General features: G+C 37.8%; 3 protein-coding genes across 7 annotated transcripts in view; all 3 read left to right on the top strand.

Moving 5' to 3' along the window:
- LOC114347039 (SPARC-related modular calcium-binding protein 2) overlaps positions 1 to 18730 on the top strand; it is a 186211-nt gene that overhangs the window by 2213 nt on the left and 165268 nt on the right. The window lies entirely within an intron of this gene.
- Positions 7722 to 11182, top strand: LOC114347018 (protein piccolo-like). Its single transcript, XM_028297755.2, has one exon. It carries the CDS (start codon positions 7790 to 7792, stop codon positions 11003 to 11005), a length of 3216 nt encoding a protein of 1071 aa, XP_028153556.2. The 5' UTR covers positions 7722 to 7789; the 3' UTR covers positions 11006 to 11182.
- On the top strand, positions 13077 to 15685 carry LOC114347029 (basic proline-rich protein-like). The gene has a single exon (XM_028297764.2). It carries the CDS (start codon positions 13264 to 13266, stop codon positions 15589 to 15591), a length of 2328 nt encoding a protein of 775 aa, XP_028153565.2. The 5' UTR covers positions 13077 to 13263; the 3' UTR covers positions 15592 to 15685.

Consider the following 18730-nt stretch of genomic DNA (forward strand, 5'->3'; position numbering starts at 1 on the left):
TTTGCTTACATATTTCAAGAATTAATCTTAGGTAAGAATTCTCAGCTGTTTGAATTATTTTATTAAATTGGGTGGTTAAACGTAGTCTTTAGCATAAAGGTTATTTGCCTAAATCAAAATTGAAATTATCAACAAGTGTTTTATAGTTTTTAATAGAAGACAATATCGATATCGTTATAAGTATGTATTACTTATAGAATTTTAATATTCTATTTACATGAGCAATGAGCATTATAGTTTGGTCTTACACTTCATTTTTTTTCCTCTGCTTTTTACTGGCTCCCGCAACAGCGTCACTCTTGTGGGACTCTTTCTTACATCTGCATTACATTATTGTTCTTATTTTTGATGTGCCTATGCGGGCGATCATCATTTCAACCTTTATCTTTTCTGCAGCAACGCTAAAAGTTTATACAGATGTTGTATTAAACCACAGTCTGAGGTTCTTTGACCAGGATGTTCTTTTTCTTCCTGGATTCATTTCGTTCTGTTCAATCCTGCCAAAAATTTTACTCCTTTTTCTTCAAGAACTTGCTGCATGTAAACCATCATCACCATTATCATCATCTATGCATCAGCATAAGAACAGTTGAAGACAGAGAAGAGTTTGCAATTGTAGTAGCCAGCCTCCATTGAGGAGAGGGCACTTTAAGAAGAGGAATGCATGCATGATTATGCCACAAACAATTTTTTTGAGTAATTATCTTTTTGAGTAATTATTTTTTTGAGTAATTTTGAGTAAGGTTTTATCTTTCTCAACAAACAGCTGACGCTCGAACTGACGGATTTTCAATAGCATTTTAGACAAACAAGGGGATATGCCACACTTACAAGACGTTCATATTATTGTTCCTTGATGGCAGCACTATGCAGAACGACAAAAAAATAAACAAAATCTCAAGTTGTGTGGCATAGCCCCTTCTCTTACTCAGGCACTCAATTGTTACTCTATAGCTTCTCGTTTACCTAATCCAACGCTAAGGAAAATAAATCACTGGACGCTGGAGTAATCCTGCTTTCAAGTGAAATTTGTCAGTTTCTCAAACCTCTGGCTTAACTTGAGTTGAAGTTAATTTTCTCATACATATCTCACCAAATTTTCATATACCTACTCACCGGGACCTCCTTGTTTATTGTGGGTCCACAGCAGAAGCACTTTAGTAGCTGTATTGTATATGCTCACTCTATTTCTATCTATCTATCCATAAGCGAGGTTCCTACAGCCTCTGCCGTTTCTCGCATTTCGACCGCCATCGTTTTCTGTCCATCCATTCGTCTTCTTTGATGGCTCTATTTCCACTTATTTCCACCATTAATGTGGAAGTGCCCAATCTTCTTATAATATTCTTCCACTTTGATCACTTTGGCGATTCTTTTTTGCCAGTCTTCTTTGGTAATATTGGCTACTTCTTTTTTAATTATCTCAATTAACTTTTTGTTAAATTTAGGAAATGTATTTGGACGCCTTATACCTGGTTTTAATTGTCCCCAAATTAACTCAATAGGATTGAAAACACAAAATTAGGGGGAATTCTTAATATGTTGTGTCCATGCTTTTTGGCAATACTCTCTAGAGCGGATAATTTTCTAAATTGCTTCGTGTGTAGAACTTCAATAGTTGTTTTTTTTTTGTGTAAAAATCTTCGAAATACAAATCATTTTCCATTAAAAAATGTTGCAGGTCAGCTTTCTTTGAAGATGTACATATTTGGTATTTTAGTGAGCTGTCGGGAACGATAGGAAGCGTTGTCAAGCACTATTACGCTGTTTTTCTCCAAGTTTGGGATCAGCGAGTTTTCAAACCAATCTTCAAAAATGTCAGCTTCCATATTCTTGTGGTAGTCAACGTTACAATCTTCCATTTTCTTCCCACGTAATTTTAAAGCATTCGGAACCCATCCCTCACTTCCTCCGCAATGTACAATAATAATTAGCCGCGAGCCTTTATTTGCAGGCATTTCTGGTATGCACAATGCACATGCTTGAACCATCTGTCCATCCGTTCTTTACTGTGTCGTTCGTGGATATCATACCAAGTTTCATCTAAACAATAAATTCTCCTATTTTCTTGCCTATATTTAGTAATTTCTTCTAGGTACATATTACGTCTGTTGATTATTCTTTGGCTTTCCATAATTGCTTGACGTTTATTTATTTTTTTAATTTAAAGCCCATTTTTTTATCCAATTTTGAAGAGTTTTCTCACAGCAGTTCATATTTCGACCGGTTGTTTGAAATTTCTTTCTTATTATTTGTATTGTAGGTATTTCATTGCTTTTGTAGCAGTCGTATATTGTGGTTTTCAATAGTTTTACAAGTGAAGGATTTAAAGGTCTTGAAAATTTGTAGACACATCGTTTCCTGCGATGATAGGGTTCATTTTTGACTATTTTATATACAGTAGAAAGTGGAATTTCTGTTAAATCAGAGGTGGCTTGTGCCAATAGTGTTTCATCGAAGCCAAATTTCGTAGATTTTTGAGTACGTAGATTTTTGTGTACATTCAAACATATTTGCTGTGTTTCAGCATTTAAATGCATTCCAATCTTCTTTACGGGCACTCTTTTTAGTAATTACGTTCACACTAGCACTGGCAATTTCTACAATATCAGCGTTATCGTACGCGATATTTACATTATCCCACGGGCGCCACATCACTATTCACATTAATTAAATTACAATAATCAACACTTTATACTCTCCAAACTATTAAATACTAAACCAATATTCAAAATAATTACAGCAAACAAAACACTCGTATCACTTAACACACGTACACTCCAGTACTACACTGCTACCGAACTAAAACTAAACGTTTTGCACGAAACTTGTGAATATATATGGGAGGTCTGGGCGTAAAAACACAGATGCGTTCAAAGCGCTGCTTCTTAAACGTTTGACCTAATATCTTTATTTGAAGAATATCATATTTCACCGGCTTAAAGCTATTCCACAAAATGTTTTACTCGGACAATACCAAACAAATTTATATACAACATGTCTGTAATTTGATAGGCCCTACGTTCACTGTTGCCAAATTTACCCCGCCTTTGGTAAAAAGACCATGATTCATAACTCAACCGATATGATCGATGTACTTCGTCCTGTAAGCGATTAAATTGCAGGTCGACACACACGTTGGTGAACGTCGTTCTCTTCGAGACTTTATGACCACACGGTCATACATACATAATAATTTTTTGCAAAAACCGCTAAAAATGTTTATGGCATTTGCATTCAGGTATTCTTAGGGCGGAGTGGGAAAGTCTCCTTCGAGGCTGATAGACGAATACTTTGGCGTTTTATGATCCTGCAGTCGTAGTCATACCTATGTAGTTTTCAATAGGAAATAAAATTAATGTTTGCCTCGCACAGGTGTGTCTGAGATGTCCATAAACGGATAAAACGAAATGTGATTTTAGATGTAGGCACGACCGTTGTTGAGTATGTATGTTAAACAATAAAAAATTAAATGAGGTATAACTGCAAAAAATTGCATTCTACTATTTTTGAAATTTGATAGAAAGCTAAGAGAACATTGGAAACAAAAAAACAATATTTTATGGTTTTTAACCTTTATTGCGTAAACTCTACTAAGAAAATATGTTTCAACATTCTAAGCTCCGGGCCTAACTAGTAACAAACACAAACTAAAGTCAAACAACTTTTTTACTCGATTTTAGATCCTGACCCACTACTTTGTGCCGTGTAATTTGGGTTGCCTACTGCGAACTTTTTACGTCTTCTTAAACTGAGCACAGAGTTGGTATGTGCCTTTGAGCATGTGTTCTATTATATCTAACAACATCGACTTGTAGCCACCATGTTCTATTAAAATAAGATATTTAAACCATATAGGTATGGGGTTACCACTTTAAAGAGTGTGCTAGTTTCAAACTACTCAGCAGAATTCACTGAAGATGTTCTGAATTAGAACGAAAACGTTTTGCAATTCATTTGGATGACTTTTTAGATAGTTTTTTAATAAACGATTTTATACCAGAATACAAGTTGAAGTTTTTACTTCTGTATGAGTTTTTTAAACTATGGTATACAGCCAACTATTGGGTTTTCCCATTGATTTTTTTTTATATATTATATACTATATCTTGGATTGTAAAGAATCACTAATTAACAGAGAACTCCATAAAATCAAAGAAAGTAGCATATCTTGAACATAACAGTATGGTGCAAATGAAAGAAATAAATTCGTTATTTCGTAAATCGGCGACTTTAAGAAAAAATCCCGAAACTGGCCGATTTTTTTCTTTAAATTATGATATTTTTTCATTTATGTCGTACTAGTGACGTTATCCATCTGGGCGTGATGACGTAATCGATGATTTTTTTAAATGAGAATAGGGGTCGTGTGCTAGCTCATTTGAAAGGATATTCCATTCTCTATTCAGTAATATAAACATTTACATAATTATTTATACAGGGTGTCCAAAAAATTTTTTAAAGTAAATTATTTGACAAAAAAAAAGAAGAATGTATATAATTTATTTAATGCAAAATACATTTTACTGCTGTCAGAAATCAGACAAAAATGTTTATATCACAAATAAACATTGCTTTTCGCTTAAATTAAATGTTCCATCTTCCAAAAGGTGGGTTTGAAGTGAGAAATCAAGTACAAAAAGCAAATAGATTGGCAGGATGCCTTAATAACACTATATGGCGAAACCGACATATTAACACTGAGATGAAGTCAAGAATTTATAAAGCCAGTGTAAGACCAATAATGACATATGCATCAGAAACAAGACCCGATACAGCCACAACATAAAGACTACTGGAAACGGCAGAGATGAGAGTACTGAGAAGAATTACAGGAAATACACTGAGAGATCGAAAGAGGAGCGAAGATATTAGAAGACAATGTAACGTACAGTGTATAAACGAATGGACACTAAATAGAAAAATAGAATGGAACAACCACATAACCAGATTGGGGGAGACACGTGTGGTCAAAATAGCACGAGATAAATCACCAATCGGTAGAAGAAGTATCGACCGACCGCGCAAAAGGTGGAGTGACAACCCTCCATAGAGGTAGCAATCCGCCAATGAACAAGCAGAATTGGTTATAAAGAGGAAGAAGAAGAAGAAGAAGAATCTTCCAAAAGGCAAGTGGCTGGTGGGAGCTGGCTTGAACATTGAATTTAATCGAAAAGCAATGTTTATTTCTGAAATAAACATTTTTTTTCTATTTTCGGGAAACAGTAAAATGTATTTTGAGTTAAATAAATTACATACATTCTTCTTTTTTTATCAAATAATTGAATTAGACAATTTTTTTTGACACCCTGTACAAATAGTTATATAAATATTTATATTACTGAATAGATAATTGAATGACCTTTCTAATGAGCTAGCACACGACCCCTAATCCCATTTAAAAAAATTATCGATTACGTCATCACGTCCAGATGGATGACGTCACTAGTATGACATATATGCCAAAATATCATAATTTAAAAATAAAAATCGATCCCTTTCGGGATTTTTTCTTAAAGTCACCGGTTTACGAAATAACGAATTTATTCCTTTCATTTGCACCATACTGTATAATGAGAAATATGAAGAATGAATTAATCACAACAGCCAATTTTGGCAGAAAACATAAAAGATGGCGTAGAAAAATAACATAGTTAAAGAATTAGTTTGGATGTCCAAACAGTTCTGAAAATAGCGGTTGATTAGATTTACCTATTAACCTGAGCGTTATCGTCTACCTTGCATAGAAGACGACATTGAATAATATTAACCAATATAATGACTGTAAATTTTCTATTTTTATAGTATTATTTCCCATAATATGTATTCGTGCTACACAGTTTTTAAATATATAAAAATCGGGCATTACAAAGACAAAACCCAAAAACTAAACACTAAACAAAAGCCCAGCTTCTAATTATCTTTCTCCGAAATAGCATTCGATCCTAACGACGTTTGGTCTACGGTTTCTCAGTCTGCTAGACAGCTTGGCCCCGATGCATTCGGGTTCTAAGAATATACCTCGATATTGTTAGAGACCATTGAAAAAGGACAGTCTATTCTCGAGACCCTCGAAATATCGTTTTCACTTTACAAATGCCACCAATAAATTAATATTGCTTTCCACCTATTATATATACAGGACGGACTTCGAAATCTTCCTAAGAAAATCAATTCGGGCACGAAGTGATTAGGATATTATAGGAATAAACACGGTTTTTCTCAATCTTTTTGTTTATTTTATGGTTGTTTTTTGGTACTACATACTACATATATTGTTGTTTTATATATTCGAAAAGTTTTTCGTTGTCTTTATCATTTTTATTTCTAACTATTGCATTTGTTCAGAAATCCATGTCTCCTTCTTTCACCTATTGAATTTCTTGGCTTCTTGCTTCTCTCTTCGGCATAGTTCTAATTGTTCCTGCTTTCCATTCTCTAGACATTTTTTTCTCCTGAGGTTTTAATTTGATTTTTTTTGTGACATTCTTCATCAAAACATGCTCTACATTTTTTGTTTCCTTGGTGTCCTATATAGTTGTCGTGCAGTTTCTATTGTGCTGCTTTTATGTTGTTCCATTCCTTTTTCATATCCTTAATGTTGTATTTTCTCAGTTTTTGTCCCATTCTTCTGTATACTGTTGTGTATTGTTCCTTCTATTTTCAATGTATCTATGCTCCATTTTTTGTTTTTCTTTTCTTGTTAACATTCGTCTTGAATATTTTAATCTTTATTTTGCAATAAAGAAAAAGAAAGGCAAAAGAAAAAGCTACAGAGTTCGGCATGCCAGCGTATATTTGCTTCATTGATCTGACGAAGACGTTTGACAGAGTTCGCCTGGGAGACATTCTAAATATATTAATAGAAAATAAAACACCGATCAGCATAACAAAGATAGTCCATAACCTAACTAACAACAACGTAACCAAAGTTAGAGCAGAAGACCAGTTCACTGAAAATATTCCAACACCGGGAGGAATTAGACAAGGATACAGTTTAAGCCCCTTCTTGTTTAACCTACTCATGGGCAAAATTATAAACAAAGTAACATCTCTTAATCTAGGATATAGAATGGGCAACAAAAGAATTGGTATGGCGTGTTACGCAGATGATGCAGCAATTATTGCTGAATCAGAAGATGATCTTCAGAGACAGCTCTTTCAGTTTTTTCAAGTAAGCCGCCAACTAAATATGAGCATTTCTACCAACTAAACTATATGTATGACAATAGCAAAAGATCCGCTCAGATGTAAGTTGTGTGTTTGCATTTCTTTCACAGTTATTTATACCTGTATCTGTAATTGTTTATATTCTTCTTTAAGTTCCATCTTCTATCGAAGGTTGGAAAGTATCATGGCTATGTGGACACTGTTGACTGCCGCTCTAAATAGCTCTGCACTACTGCATTATACATGAAACAAATCTAATAATCTTTTGTGCCATAACTCAAAGACAATAAAAAATACCTTATCAGAAAGCAATAAATAAAAAAAGAACTAGATGCACTATATGGCAAGTCTGCAAGTCACATAAATGAGAAAACAAATAATAATTAAACTTAGCTGTGGACCAGAAGAAAAAAGGCAGTGTAAAATAAAGAAGACTATTTTAATTTAAACCAACCTTTGCCCATTTACAACGAATATATTTTACTGAATATTGAGTAATTCTATTGGATGATTTGATTGAAAGAAAACGTCATTTTTTATAAATAAAAAAATGTCACAGTGCCGTTAAAATTGTAGTACACCAGCGCTCAAAATTTGCCGTGGATTTTCAATCACTGCCATGGAAAACATAAACGAATTGGAATTTTATTCGAAATTTGCAAGGCCGTTAATATTCGCCTTGCCAGACGCAAAGGATAGAGTCTTAGCTGCAGCATGGGTGAAAAAAATCAAGGAAGACGAACAGGCACATGAAAAACTCAAAACTGACTATATCAAGTTGTTGCTCTTTGCCCTTCAGAGGAAGAAACTTGTAGGGATATTTACCGATGATCCCACTAACTATGAGGTGCTTGAAGAGTTTCCTGGTGAGTACGATTTGAATGCTATGGCAGAAGATCTTATAATAGCTGAACAAAAGGAAAGACGAACTAACATAAGAAGGCAGCTGCAAGGTCAAATAGGCGATTTCCCTCCTTACACGACTGATATATCTTCGGATCTAAGAGAATACGTTGCTGCTCAAGACATACCTGGTTTTGGTGTTCATTGTTATTATGCTATATCCAAAGACCCAATAACTCAATGGCAAAAAGCAGACAAAGGTATTTTCCCAAAAATGGCCAAAAGTGCTGTCGACACATCTAGTCCACTTCCTATGGGACACGGTAAATCAGCAGGGACATGTGTTCCTTGTCCTGGTCCTGAAGGAGAGCCTTGTAAACCATTAGAACCCACGCCAGATAAAAAGAAAAAAAGAAAAATTAAGAAGTTGGGAGATACTCCTCCGATTAAGCCGTTGGCTACTAAAGTTCCTCCACAAGAAGAAAGGAAGCCTCCAACTTGGAGCTCAACGTTGATGGAAGTTTTAGACGCACCAAGACCTACTGCAGCTACTGGTGCTATTCCAAAAGTACGTTCTGAGAAAGGGGCACCACAAAGATATGAACCGCTGGCGTTTATGGACTCGGACTTGGAGGAAGAATATAATGAGATTGAAAGGGCTATACGAGATTATGAACGTGGTGAAATCATCGAGGAGAAAAAGAGACGACGTAAGACGTGTACATTCGATGACGATGAAGAAGATGACCAAGAAGAAATCGGAAGGAAAGCCAAGGTGGAATATGATTTTGAGAATTTCTTCGACTTAAATGAAACTGAATACGAACAGGAACTTAAAGAAGATTCTTTACTTGTTAAATACTTTAGAGATACCATACAAACGAGAACTATGCAAAAAGAAATAGACCGCGTAACAGAAAACGCCCAAGGCGTGTTACCTGCACAAGCTGGTATTCCTTTAACCACTCCCAAACCGTCTGTTAGTCCTAAAAGACTTAAATCGCCGAATCTTTACACAACTGAATCACCTCTGCAAAAAGAGGCATCAAAAGAAACAGATCCTAGTAAACTGAAATGTTCCTTTGAGTGCAGCGGCAGAGATGGTGAAATGGACAAACTGTTCCAAGAGGCAATGGCACTTTCAGATCTTATTGAAGACGAAATGGCACCGGATTATAGCGATGTCAAAACAGATACTTCAACTAAAGAGGATATTTCACGAGACCAACAATTACCAGAACCAGAGGTACCACAACCTCGACCGATGCATCCAATCACAAGAGGCTCGCCTAACGCACATAAGGTATTTAAAGATGTAGTACCTTCCTTAATGGAAACATTACAACCCAGGAAAATCTCAGAGAAGCCACATGTTGAAAAAGCTATTGATCAAGATGTTGATGTCTCTGGTTTCCCAGCGGACACAAGTCTAGGAAAGACTTGCTATGATAGAACACAACCAGTACGACAAGTACCAGAGTCAACTTATAGCACACCTCAATATGGGATACCTCCCAAATCTCGTCTAGAAAAAGAAAAAGAGTACATTGACTACTTATTTAGACACGATAGAAAGACCGCTGAAATGTTGAAGAGAGTTGCAAATGTAGTGCAAGATATTGAACAAGATGAGCCAGATCCAGATATATTTCCACCTTCACCACCTTTTCCTGATGTAGGTCCAGTACAAGCTATAGCTGACGAAACATTTAGTGATCTTATTCCTACAAGTCCTATTGCATCACCTACTCAGCTACCTCAACATGAATTGTCACAAATACAAAAAACAGTAATACCCGCTTCCAGAATTCCTCAAGCTGGTGGATCGAGAATACCCACTCAAAGTAGACTCAAACCGCCTTCAACAAGAACACAGATTCCAACAAGGCCAGGTGCTGCCTCTCAACCATCTGGCAAACCATGTCCTAGTACAGCTGGAGCCAGCAGGATGCAAGAGGAATTTTCTCAAAGAACAGGTGTCTCTCAACCATCTGGTAAACCATGTCCTAGTACATCTGGAGCCAGCAGGATGCAAGAGGAATTTTCACAAAGAACAGGAATAGCACAACCGCAATTTAGTGCTATGGAACAACAATCTATTCCCTCTCCTCAACGATTACCTGCTACTTCACCTCAAAGACCCCCACCACAACCACAATTTAGTCCTAGAGAACAACAACAATCTGTCCCATTTCCTCAACGATTACCTGTTACTCCACCGCAAAGAAGCCCAGATGCGTCAAAACAATTTAGTCCTAGGGAAATACAACAAACACCCCAAAGATTACCACCTCAACAGCGAAGACCATCTCCTCAACCAACACCCCCACGTCCTTTTCCAGATGATGAAGGAATGTTTGACTTTGCTAAAGGTTATATTCCTCCGACGTATCACACACCTCCTGGTATAGAACAAGAGGCTCCACCTCAATTTTACTCTCCAGAACGAACACCTCCTCAACCATCACGAAGATATTCTCCGGAACAGGATACAAGTTATAAGGAACTACCTTCCCAGCTTCACCAAACACCAGTTCGAACAAGAAGAGAAGCTGAACGGTTATATACGACTGTGAGGAGGCGACTAGATGAGTCGAATGTAGATGAATTCCTTGCAGACGTTATGGCTAGGCATCCAGATTTGCCTCCTTCAGATTTTTCACCTCCTGCAAGGAAGTCTCCTCCTCGATCTGCAGGAATATCTGGTTGGCAACCGCCTGAAAGAGCTTTACCTAAAACGCCGCATGCGAAGATGCTTGACGCAACACAACCTCCACAATTTTACAGTCCACCAGAAATGCAGAGTCAATTCTTAGCATCTACGTCACCTCCAGCTGATTTTAGCAGGAGATCACCATCAACTGGAATGTCTCCCGAAGGTACATATCGAGATTCTCGAGGAACTCCAACGAGAACAAGAGCTCAAGGCAGTTCACCAGGTCCAAGGATTTGTCCAAGTTCACAAAGAGGACAAGATTCTCGAAATTTTTAAATATTTTTGACAAAATATCTTAGCTTACTTCTGCATTTCACGATTTATGTTAAATCAATTACTTCATTGTTCTTTTGTATTTCTGTATAGTGTGCATTTTTACAATATTGTTGATATAAATTCATCGTTTTGTCCAATGTATTTTCTGATCGCAAAATAAAAACCCGCTACTATGGATTATTCTATACGATATTCAAATCTATACAGGTTAATATCTGAAAACAAGATTGGAAATTTCGAATTCGGCAGAAGAAACACAAGAGGAGAAAAACTTATGGAATTCCTGGAACAAGAAAACTTTCTTTTCCTTATTCTTTTTCCTCTGTGTAAGCAATTCTGCTTGGATTAATGCCGATTAATACCTCTTTGGAAGGTTGTCGATTGGTGATTTATTTCTTGCTATTTTGAATACACTTGTCTCCCCATTCCGCTTATATGGTTATTTCATTCTTTTGTTCTATTTAGTGTCTATTCGTTTATACACTGTACGTTACGTTTTCTTCTAATGCCTTCACCCCTCTTTCGATCTCTCAGAGTATTTCCTGTAATTCTTCTCAGTACTTTCATTTCTGTCGTTTCTAGTAGTTTTTGTATTGTGGCTGTATCGAGTCTTGTTTCTGATGCATATGTCATTATTGGTCTTACACTGACTTTATAAATTATTGACTTCATCTCAGTGTTAATATTTATGTCGGTTTCACAATATAGTGTTATTAAGGCATCCTGTCAGTCTGTTTGCTTTTTGTACTTGATTTCTCACTTCTTGAAAACGTCAACGTCAGTCTTGAAAATGTAAGAAAATCGGCAAAGAAAACCAAATAGTCGGAATAAAAAGACGCATACAATTGTCTTGGGTAGCTTTCGGCAAGTTAAGCTTTATCTTGAAGAATAAAGATATACCTAGGTGTCTAAAACGTAGAATTTATGACAAATGTATCTTGCCTGTAACTACATATGGATTGGAGACTATGGCCTTTACAAAGAAAACCTTAGAGCAGCTCAGTACAACCCAAAGAGCGATGGAGAGGGCCATGCTAGGGATTAGTTTGAGAGTCAGAATTCGAAATATCGACATTTGTGAAAGAACAAAGATTACTGATGTCGCAGAACGTATAACAAGGCTCAAGTGGCAATGGGTCGGACATGTTGCCCGAGATAATCCCGAAAAATGGACACAGAGACTAACAAACTGGAGACCAAGAGAGAACATGCGAGGAGTAGGCAGACCGCAGAAGAGGTGGGCAGATGATATCAAACAAGTCGCGGGCAAGCAGTGGATGAGAATTGCCAAGAGTAGAAATCGATGGAAGCAAATGGAAGAGGCATATGTCCAGCAGTGGACGAACACAAGCTGAAGAAGAAGAAGAAGACTTGTACAATACCGATGCCATCAATTTCTATTTTATATCTGACTGGTTCTTTACTGATTACTCTAGTTTTAGTTTTTTGAGATGAAATTGTCATTCTGTAAAATCTTCTTTTGATGCTTTCATCCATGATTAAATTGAAGAGCATGGGACTCAATGAGCCCCGTATGATATTCTGCTGCCTATGTCTATGACTTCTATTTTCTTGTTTTGGTAGATGTTTCCAATAGTTTTTATGATATCAAAAAAAACTTGTCTATTACTCATACAGAAGATGGATTACATCTTTGAATCTTACTCTGCCAAATGCTTTCTTTGAGTCAATCAGACATAGAAATGCTGGTCTGCTATACTCTAGTGATTTCTCAGTAATTTACTTTATTACGATTATTGCATCTGTGCATGATCTTCCAGTACGAAAACCCTGTGGTTCATCTACTAAACTTATCCTCTGATTCATAACTTCCTGCAAAGTTTTAGGGTAGTGTTTAACAACCTGATACCTCTGTTGTTTAGACTATTTTTTGCAACGCTTTGCCAACAACCAAATAAGAAATATGACAAAATATAACCATTCTGCTTTGTCGTATGTTTTGGAGAGCCAGTTTTTTTATTATTGGTCCAAAGTTTTCATAAATAATTTACTCAATTTTTTATTGTGACGACGCCTTAGTGTCTGTCAAACACTACCGGTAAAACGTCTTGGTGATAGTTTTATTTCATGTCAGAATGTAAAATGTCATTTTTACTTTTTCAAAATTATTGGTAATATTATATTGCATACTAAAAATCCTAAAAAGTAGTCAAGATTGTCAGTAGTAGAAAAATCCCAGTATCCTTATATTAATGCTGATATATTGAGGAAATTCCCGTCCTATTTCCTTTGGAACAATGTCACGGCAAAGGCCTAGAGCTGTACCTGTACAACAAAAGGTAGAAAATATCGAAAAAGTTTTTGCTGGAAACAAAGGCGCAGCTGCAATGGTAAAGAAGTTGGTAGGAGGTTGCGAAGCATCACGATCTCGTTTAGGCGCACCTCAGGCGTCGTCTTCAAAAACGCCATCACAACGTCGTTTAGGCGCACCTCAGTCAAGCAGATTTAAAACTCCAGGAGGTGAGCGGCCTTCAAAGACTCCTTCAACTGGACAGGTAAAGCCAGCACAGCTGCAAGTACCATCTCAAGGATCACGTGTACCAGCAAAAACACCGAGTGGTAGTAGAATACCTCCGAGAGGCCCAACAAGTGCACAGCGTGCTTTTACTGGACCTCCTGCACTTCCTGGTCCTTCTCGACAAGCATCGGGTGTTAGAGGAGTACCACAAGCAATTAGAGGCCCACAAAGGCCACCGCCAAGTGCTCGATTTGGTATTGGTAGAGGTAAACCTCCCCAGACGGATCCCAAGCAGGTAGGTAGGGGTCAACCTACGAAGATAGAACCTCCGCAGTATGAACCTCCTAAACCCCCTGAAAGTCCTATAAGGGAAGTGCAACAACCAGTTCCTGTGACGCCTCCTCCCCCACCTCGGCCTCGTCCTCCAGGAGCCGACTGGTTTGGAAAATATCAGTTGCGAACGTATCCAAGAGAACCTAAAGGTCCACGACCACCAAAACCATTACGTCCACCACCACAAGCTTATTATTCACCACCCAGATCACCATCAGGGATAAGAACACCTCCACCTTCTCCTGAAATTGCGAAAGAACGCGAGCTTAGTACAGAAGCCTATTTAGCAAGACTAATGGCTCGGCATCCCGATTTACCTCCGTTGCCACCAGAGGCAAAGTTACCTACACCACCAATTACTCCCCCTCGGCGAGGCATACCAGGTTGGTCATCTCCACGGCAGTTACTAACTACTCCTCCTATCCATCAAATGCCCTTACCTAGTCAAATGCTTGATTGGGGAGAACCTCCCAAAGAATTATACGAAACGTTTGAAGAACCAGAAAGTCCTTCATTTAGGGCGCCCGATGTTTCTGGAGGAGATATATTTGATTTTCCTATGCCCGATTTTCCACCTTCACCTCCACCTGCTACACCTCCACGTAGAAAAGGAGATATGTTTGATTTTCCTACACCTTCGCCTCCACGACCGAAATTTGCTACACCCCCACGTAAATCACCTAGAGAAGGAGATATATTTGATTTTCCTACACCTTCGCCTCCAAGACCGGAATTTTCTACACCCACACGTAAAGTACCTAGACCTCCACCTGCTTCACCTCCACCTGCTTCACCTCCACGTAGGGCGGATTTTTCTACACCCCCACGTAGATCACCTAGAGAAGGAGATATGTTTGACTTTCCTACACCTTCGCCTCCACGACCGGAATTTGCTACTCCCACACGTAAAGTACCTAGACCGGCTTGGATGGACACACCTCCATCTCCTGCGATGACTCCAAAAATGAGGGATATGTACCTTAAAGTACCATTGGCCGATACCTTTCTTTTTCCTCCTGGTGGTGAAAAGCCCACAAGAAAACGAGCGCCGCCTCCAAAAATGCCAGCAATTCCTGGATCTCCTCCACCTACAGATGCATTTGGTTTACCATCTCGAGTGCAATATTCGCCACCGTCCACATTTATAGAACATCCTAGGTACAGAGAACTCTATCCGGAAACACCCAAGCAGGCAAGTCCTCTCCCCCCTACTCCGAGTCCCCCTCGAGAAGTGGTACCTCCAGATATTCGGAGGCAATTATTTCCGTCAGGACCTTCACAAGACACAACTGTTCGGGGCCCAAGCAGACCAGGTAAAGGTGTTCCAGGTACCAGATTATCTGCAGCTGGTCCGACTCCTAGTGGTCCTCAACGTGGAGCTCCTCCAAGAGCAGCTCCTGTACGAGGAGCTCCACCAGGAGCAGTCCCTTCACGAGGAGCTCCACCACGAGCAGTTCCTTCACGTGCAGGTCCTCCACGTGCAGGTCCTTCAGGGGCAGCTCCTCCACGCGCAACTCCACGTGCAGGTCCTTCAGGGGCAGGTCCTCCACGTTCAGTTCCCCCACGGGCTACCCTTCCACGTGCTGCCCCTCCAAGAGGGGTGCCTCCACGATCAGTGCCTCCACGAGGAGGTCCTCCTCAAGCAGCGGGAGACCAGCAACGTTCCTCTGCCCGACCGGCTACAAGATCACGACCATCTGGGTCAGCTCCAGCCTCTAAAACAAGGATCAGCTCTTCTCAAGCTCGGGTCACCACTAGATGTCCGAAATCTTAGAAACCTTAGTCAATATTAATTTTCATCCCTTTCTGTACTTGAATGGCATATAAACTCTTTAACAATATTAAATAAATCACTATTATTAAATAAAGCGATATTATTAAAGTAGGTTAAGGTAGGGCAATATTGAAAATGCAATATTTTTTAAATTTATTTATTACAGCAAATTTACAATCTACTCAGTATTACAGGAGTATTTAGCAAATATGTTGACTGGTATGTGGCTAGTAGCGGGTACCGTCCATTAACGGTTCTCCAAGTCATCACCTATTCCCCAAGGTCTTCGGGCCAGGTTCTATGTAGAAGTCTAGTAGGTAGTCGTGGTTGGTATAGTTCTCTGATGATTTGGCAATCGTTTGTGGAATTTCTTTCTTTGGCTCTGTTTGCCTGAAGGCCAATGACTTCTTTTATGAATGGAATACCAAGATCATTGTGTATGGTATGGTTGGAAACGTACCATGGAGAATTGGCTATTGTTCGTAGGGTTTTCGACTGGAAAGTTTCTAGGATCATGATATTGGAAGGTTTACTGCAACCCCAGAGTTCAATTCCGTAAGACCAAATGGGTTTGAGGATGATCTTGTAGATCAGTATTTTATTCTTGAGTGATAGTTTCGACTTATTTCCAAGTAGCCAGTACATTTGTCTAACTTTTATATTTATCTGTGTCCGTTTGGCTTTGATATGGGATATGGGTTTTCCAAGTAAGCTTCTGATCTAGATACAACCCTAAATATTTTACTTCAGATTTTTGTGGAATTGGTATATTATTGATGTGTACTGGGACTGGGGGACATGTTTGTCTTCTTGTTGTGAAAGTAACTGCTGGCGATTTTTCGGCGTTAACTTTAATCTTCCATTGTTCAAGCCAGGTTTGTAGCACTTGTAGGTAATCCTGAAGTTTGTTTGCAGCGTTTTCAGGATCTGCGTCTGAAGTTAGAATTGCTGTATCATCAGCAAAAATAGCCATTAGGATATCATTATTGGCAAGTATGTCTGCTGTATAGAGTAGGTACAGGAATGGGCCAAGGACACTTCCTTGAGGAACTCCAAAATGGATAGGATGAAAGTTTGATGTTGAAGCGTTAACTTTGACTTGAAAATATCGTTCGTTGATGAAGGAGAAAATGCAATATGCTGTAGGAAATTAAAATTACGACAAATAATTTTCTACCTGCTCTATTATTTTTTGGATTAGTTTTAATAGTTGTTTGGTGAGATCTGGTCCTCCGTATTTAGGTATTCATTCGGTAGGTATTCTGTCCTATACTAGTGACTTTTTTAAACTTCTTTAAGGCGTCCTTTGTTCCTTTACGTTTCCTTCTTCAATTCTCGTCATGTTTTTGCTTAGATCCCGGTAGTACTTCGTTGCCTATTCAAGCCTTAAGACCCCTCAATATTATCATTTTCCTTCTGACTTGATCTACTATTTGTTGTAATTCGTCATAAAATGCTTCCCTTGTTGTTTGAGGCTTGTTATTTTCTGGGCCGTATACTTTGATGATGTACAGGTCCTTCTTCTTCATCCTTTTCTTCGTTGTGATAATCTTTTCTAATACGTATTGACATTATTTGATGTGATTCTGGTATCGTTTGGTATATTAGTAAGGCTACACATTCTTTGGGCGTGTTTTCCTTTGCTCCTCCACTATAGATTAGTATATTTTCAGCTAATTTTGTATTATTTTCCTTTCTTTTTCGTTTCTTGTAGAGCGCAATGTGTTTTTGTTTCTTTTTCAGCACTAATTCTTGGTTTTCTCAAAAATAAATAGTGTCCATAGTTTTTATCATTTAAAATAAAATATAAATATAATTTTCAATGACACGTAGTGAAACACCTGTTGGAAAATATTTAAAATCTACCAAATCAAAGATTTCTTCCGACGGACACTTCTTCCTATAAGATAAGAAAGTCCTCTGGCAATGAAGTCAAGATAATCTTTTTTGTTGTATCTGAAAGCAGATTGTAAATTCTTAGAAACGCTGGGGCCAAGCTGTCTGGGCGAGTCTCGAGCTTAGAAACAGGCCTTTTCAGCCACCTGCATCTCGGGACAGCAATTTAGGGTCCCAATCACAAGCGTTTATAGCCGGTGTCAAGGAGCTATAGATAATCGTAGGACTGAAAATTATAGATTTATTCTTTATATGAGATATATGTATATTATGTGCTTAAAACATATTATTTGATATAAAATACATCAAAATTTTCATAATTTTATAATAAAATATATTCAATATAAAATATTTTTCCTAGGCTATCCCATGTTTATCGTGGTCTACCGTTCTTTTTTCTCCTTTGTGTTTTTGCCTGCCAAATTTCTTTCACCGGCTTTGTATAATCCATTCTCTGAAGGTGACCACACCAACTGAATTGCCTTCTTTCTATATATTCTAAGGTTTACTCTATTTGCAAATGTTCTATTTGAGTGTTCCGTAGTACATATATCTCTTTTGGTAATAAACTCCTTGAAGTCGTCTAAGGTATTTCATTTCTACTGCCTGTATTTTACGCTTTCGTCGTTCTGTTAGAATTCACGACTCGCAACCAAAGGTTAATACATAATACAAAGGTCTATATGTGATGCGGGGCGAGAAGTATGGCATCCTTAATGCAAGAAGAGATAGATGGCAGAAGAAGCATCGGAAGAAGACGAATTTCATGGCTGAAGAACCTGCGAGAATGGTTTTGATGCAGCTCAAAACAACTATTTAGAGCTACTGCCTCAAAAATTAAAAAAGCTATGCTGATTGCCAACCTCCGTAGCGGAGGTGGCACCTGAAGAAGAAAAGGTCTTTATATTGACTTGATCACATTAATTTTTGTTTTTATTGTTATTTCTTTTTTATTGATGAATTTATTGCTTATTGTATAGTACATGTTCCTCGTTTTTTTTTAATTCTATTAGTAATTTCTGTTTCATGTCTTCCGTTGTCTTTCGACTCTACTACTAAAGTATTGGAAGATTAGTGCTTGTTCAATATTTACTTTTTATATTTTTATGTTTCTTTTCTTCTTCTTCATTTTGTTTTATTTTTATTAATTGTCATTCCATATTTTTTTAGTATTTCATTCCGTATTCCGTTTCTTTGTAGTTGTTTCTCATTTTCGGCCAATATGACGACGTCGTCAGCGAAT

The sequence above is a fragment of the Diabrotica virgifera genome, chromosome 9, assembly GCF_917563875.1.
Source record: "Diabrotica virgifera virgifera chromosome 9, PGI_DIABVI_V3a".
Classification (NCBI taxonomy): domain Eukaryota; kingdom Metazoa; phylum Arthropoda; class Insecta; order Coleoptera; family Chrysomelidae; genus Diabrotica; species Diabrotica virgifera.

Coding starts and splice junctions, on each gene's coding strand:
- LOC114347018 (XM_028297755.2), top strand. CDS start 7,790: ATGGAAAACATAAACGAATTGGAATTTTATTCGAAATTTGCAAGGCCG.
- LOC114347029 (XM_028297764.2), top strand. CDS start 13,264: ATGTCACGGCAAAGGCCTAGAGCTGTACCTGTACAACAAAAGGTAGAA.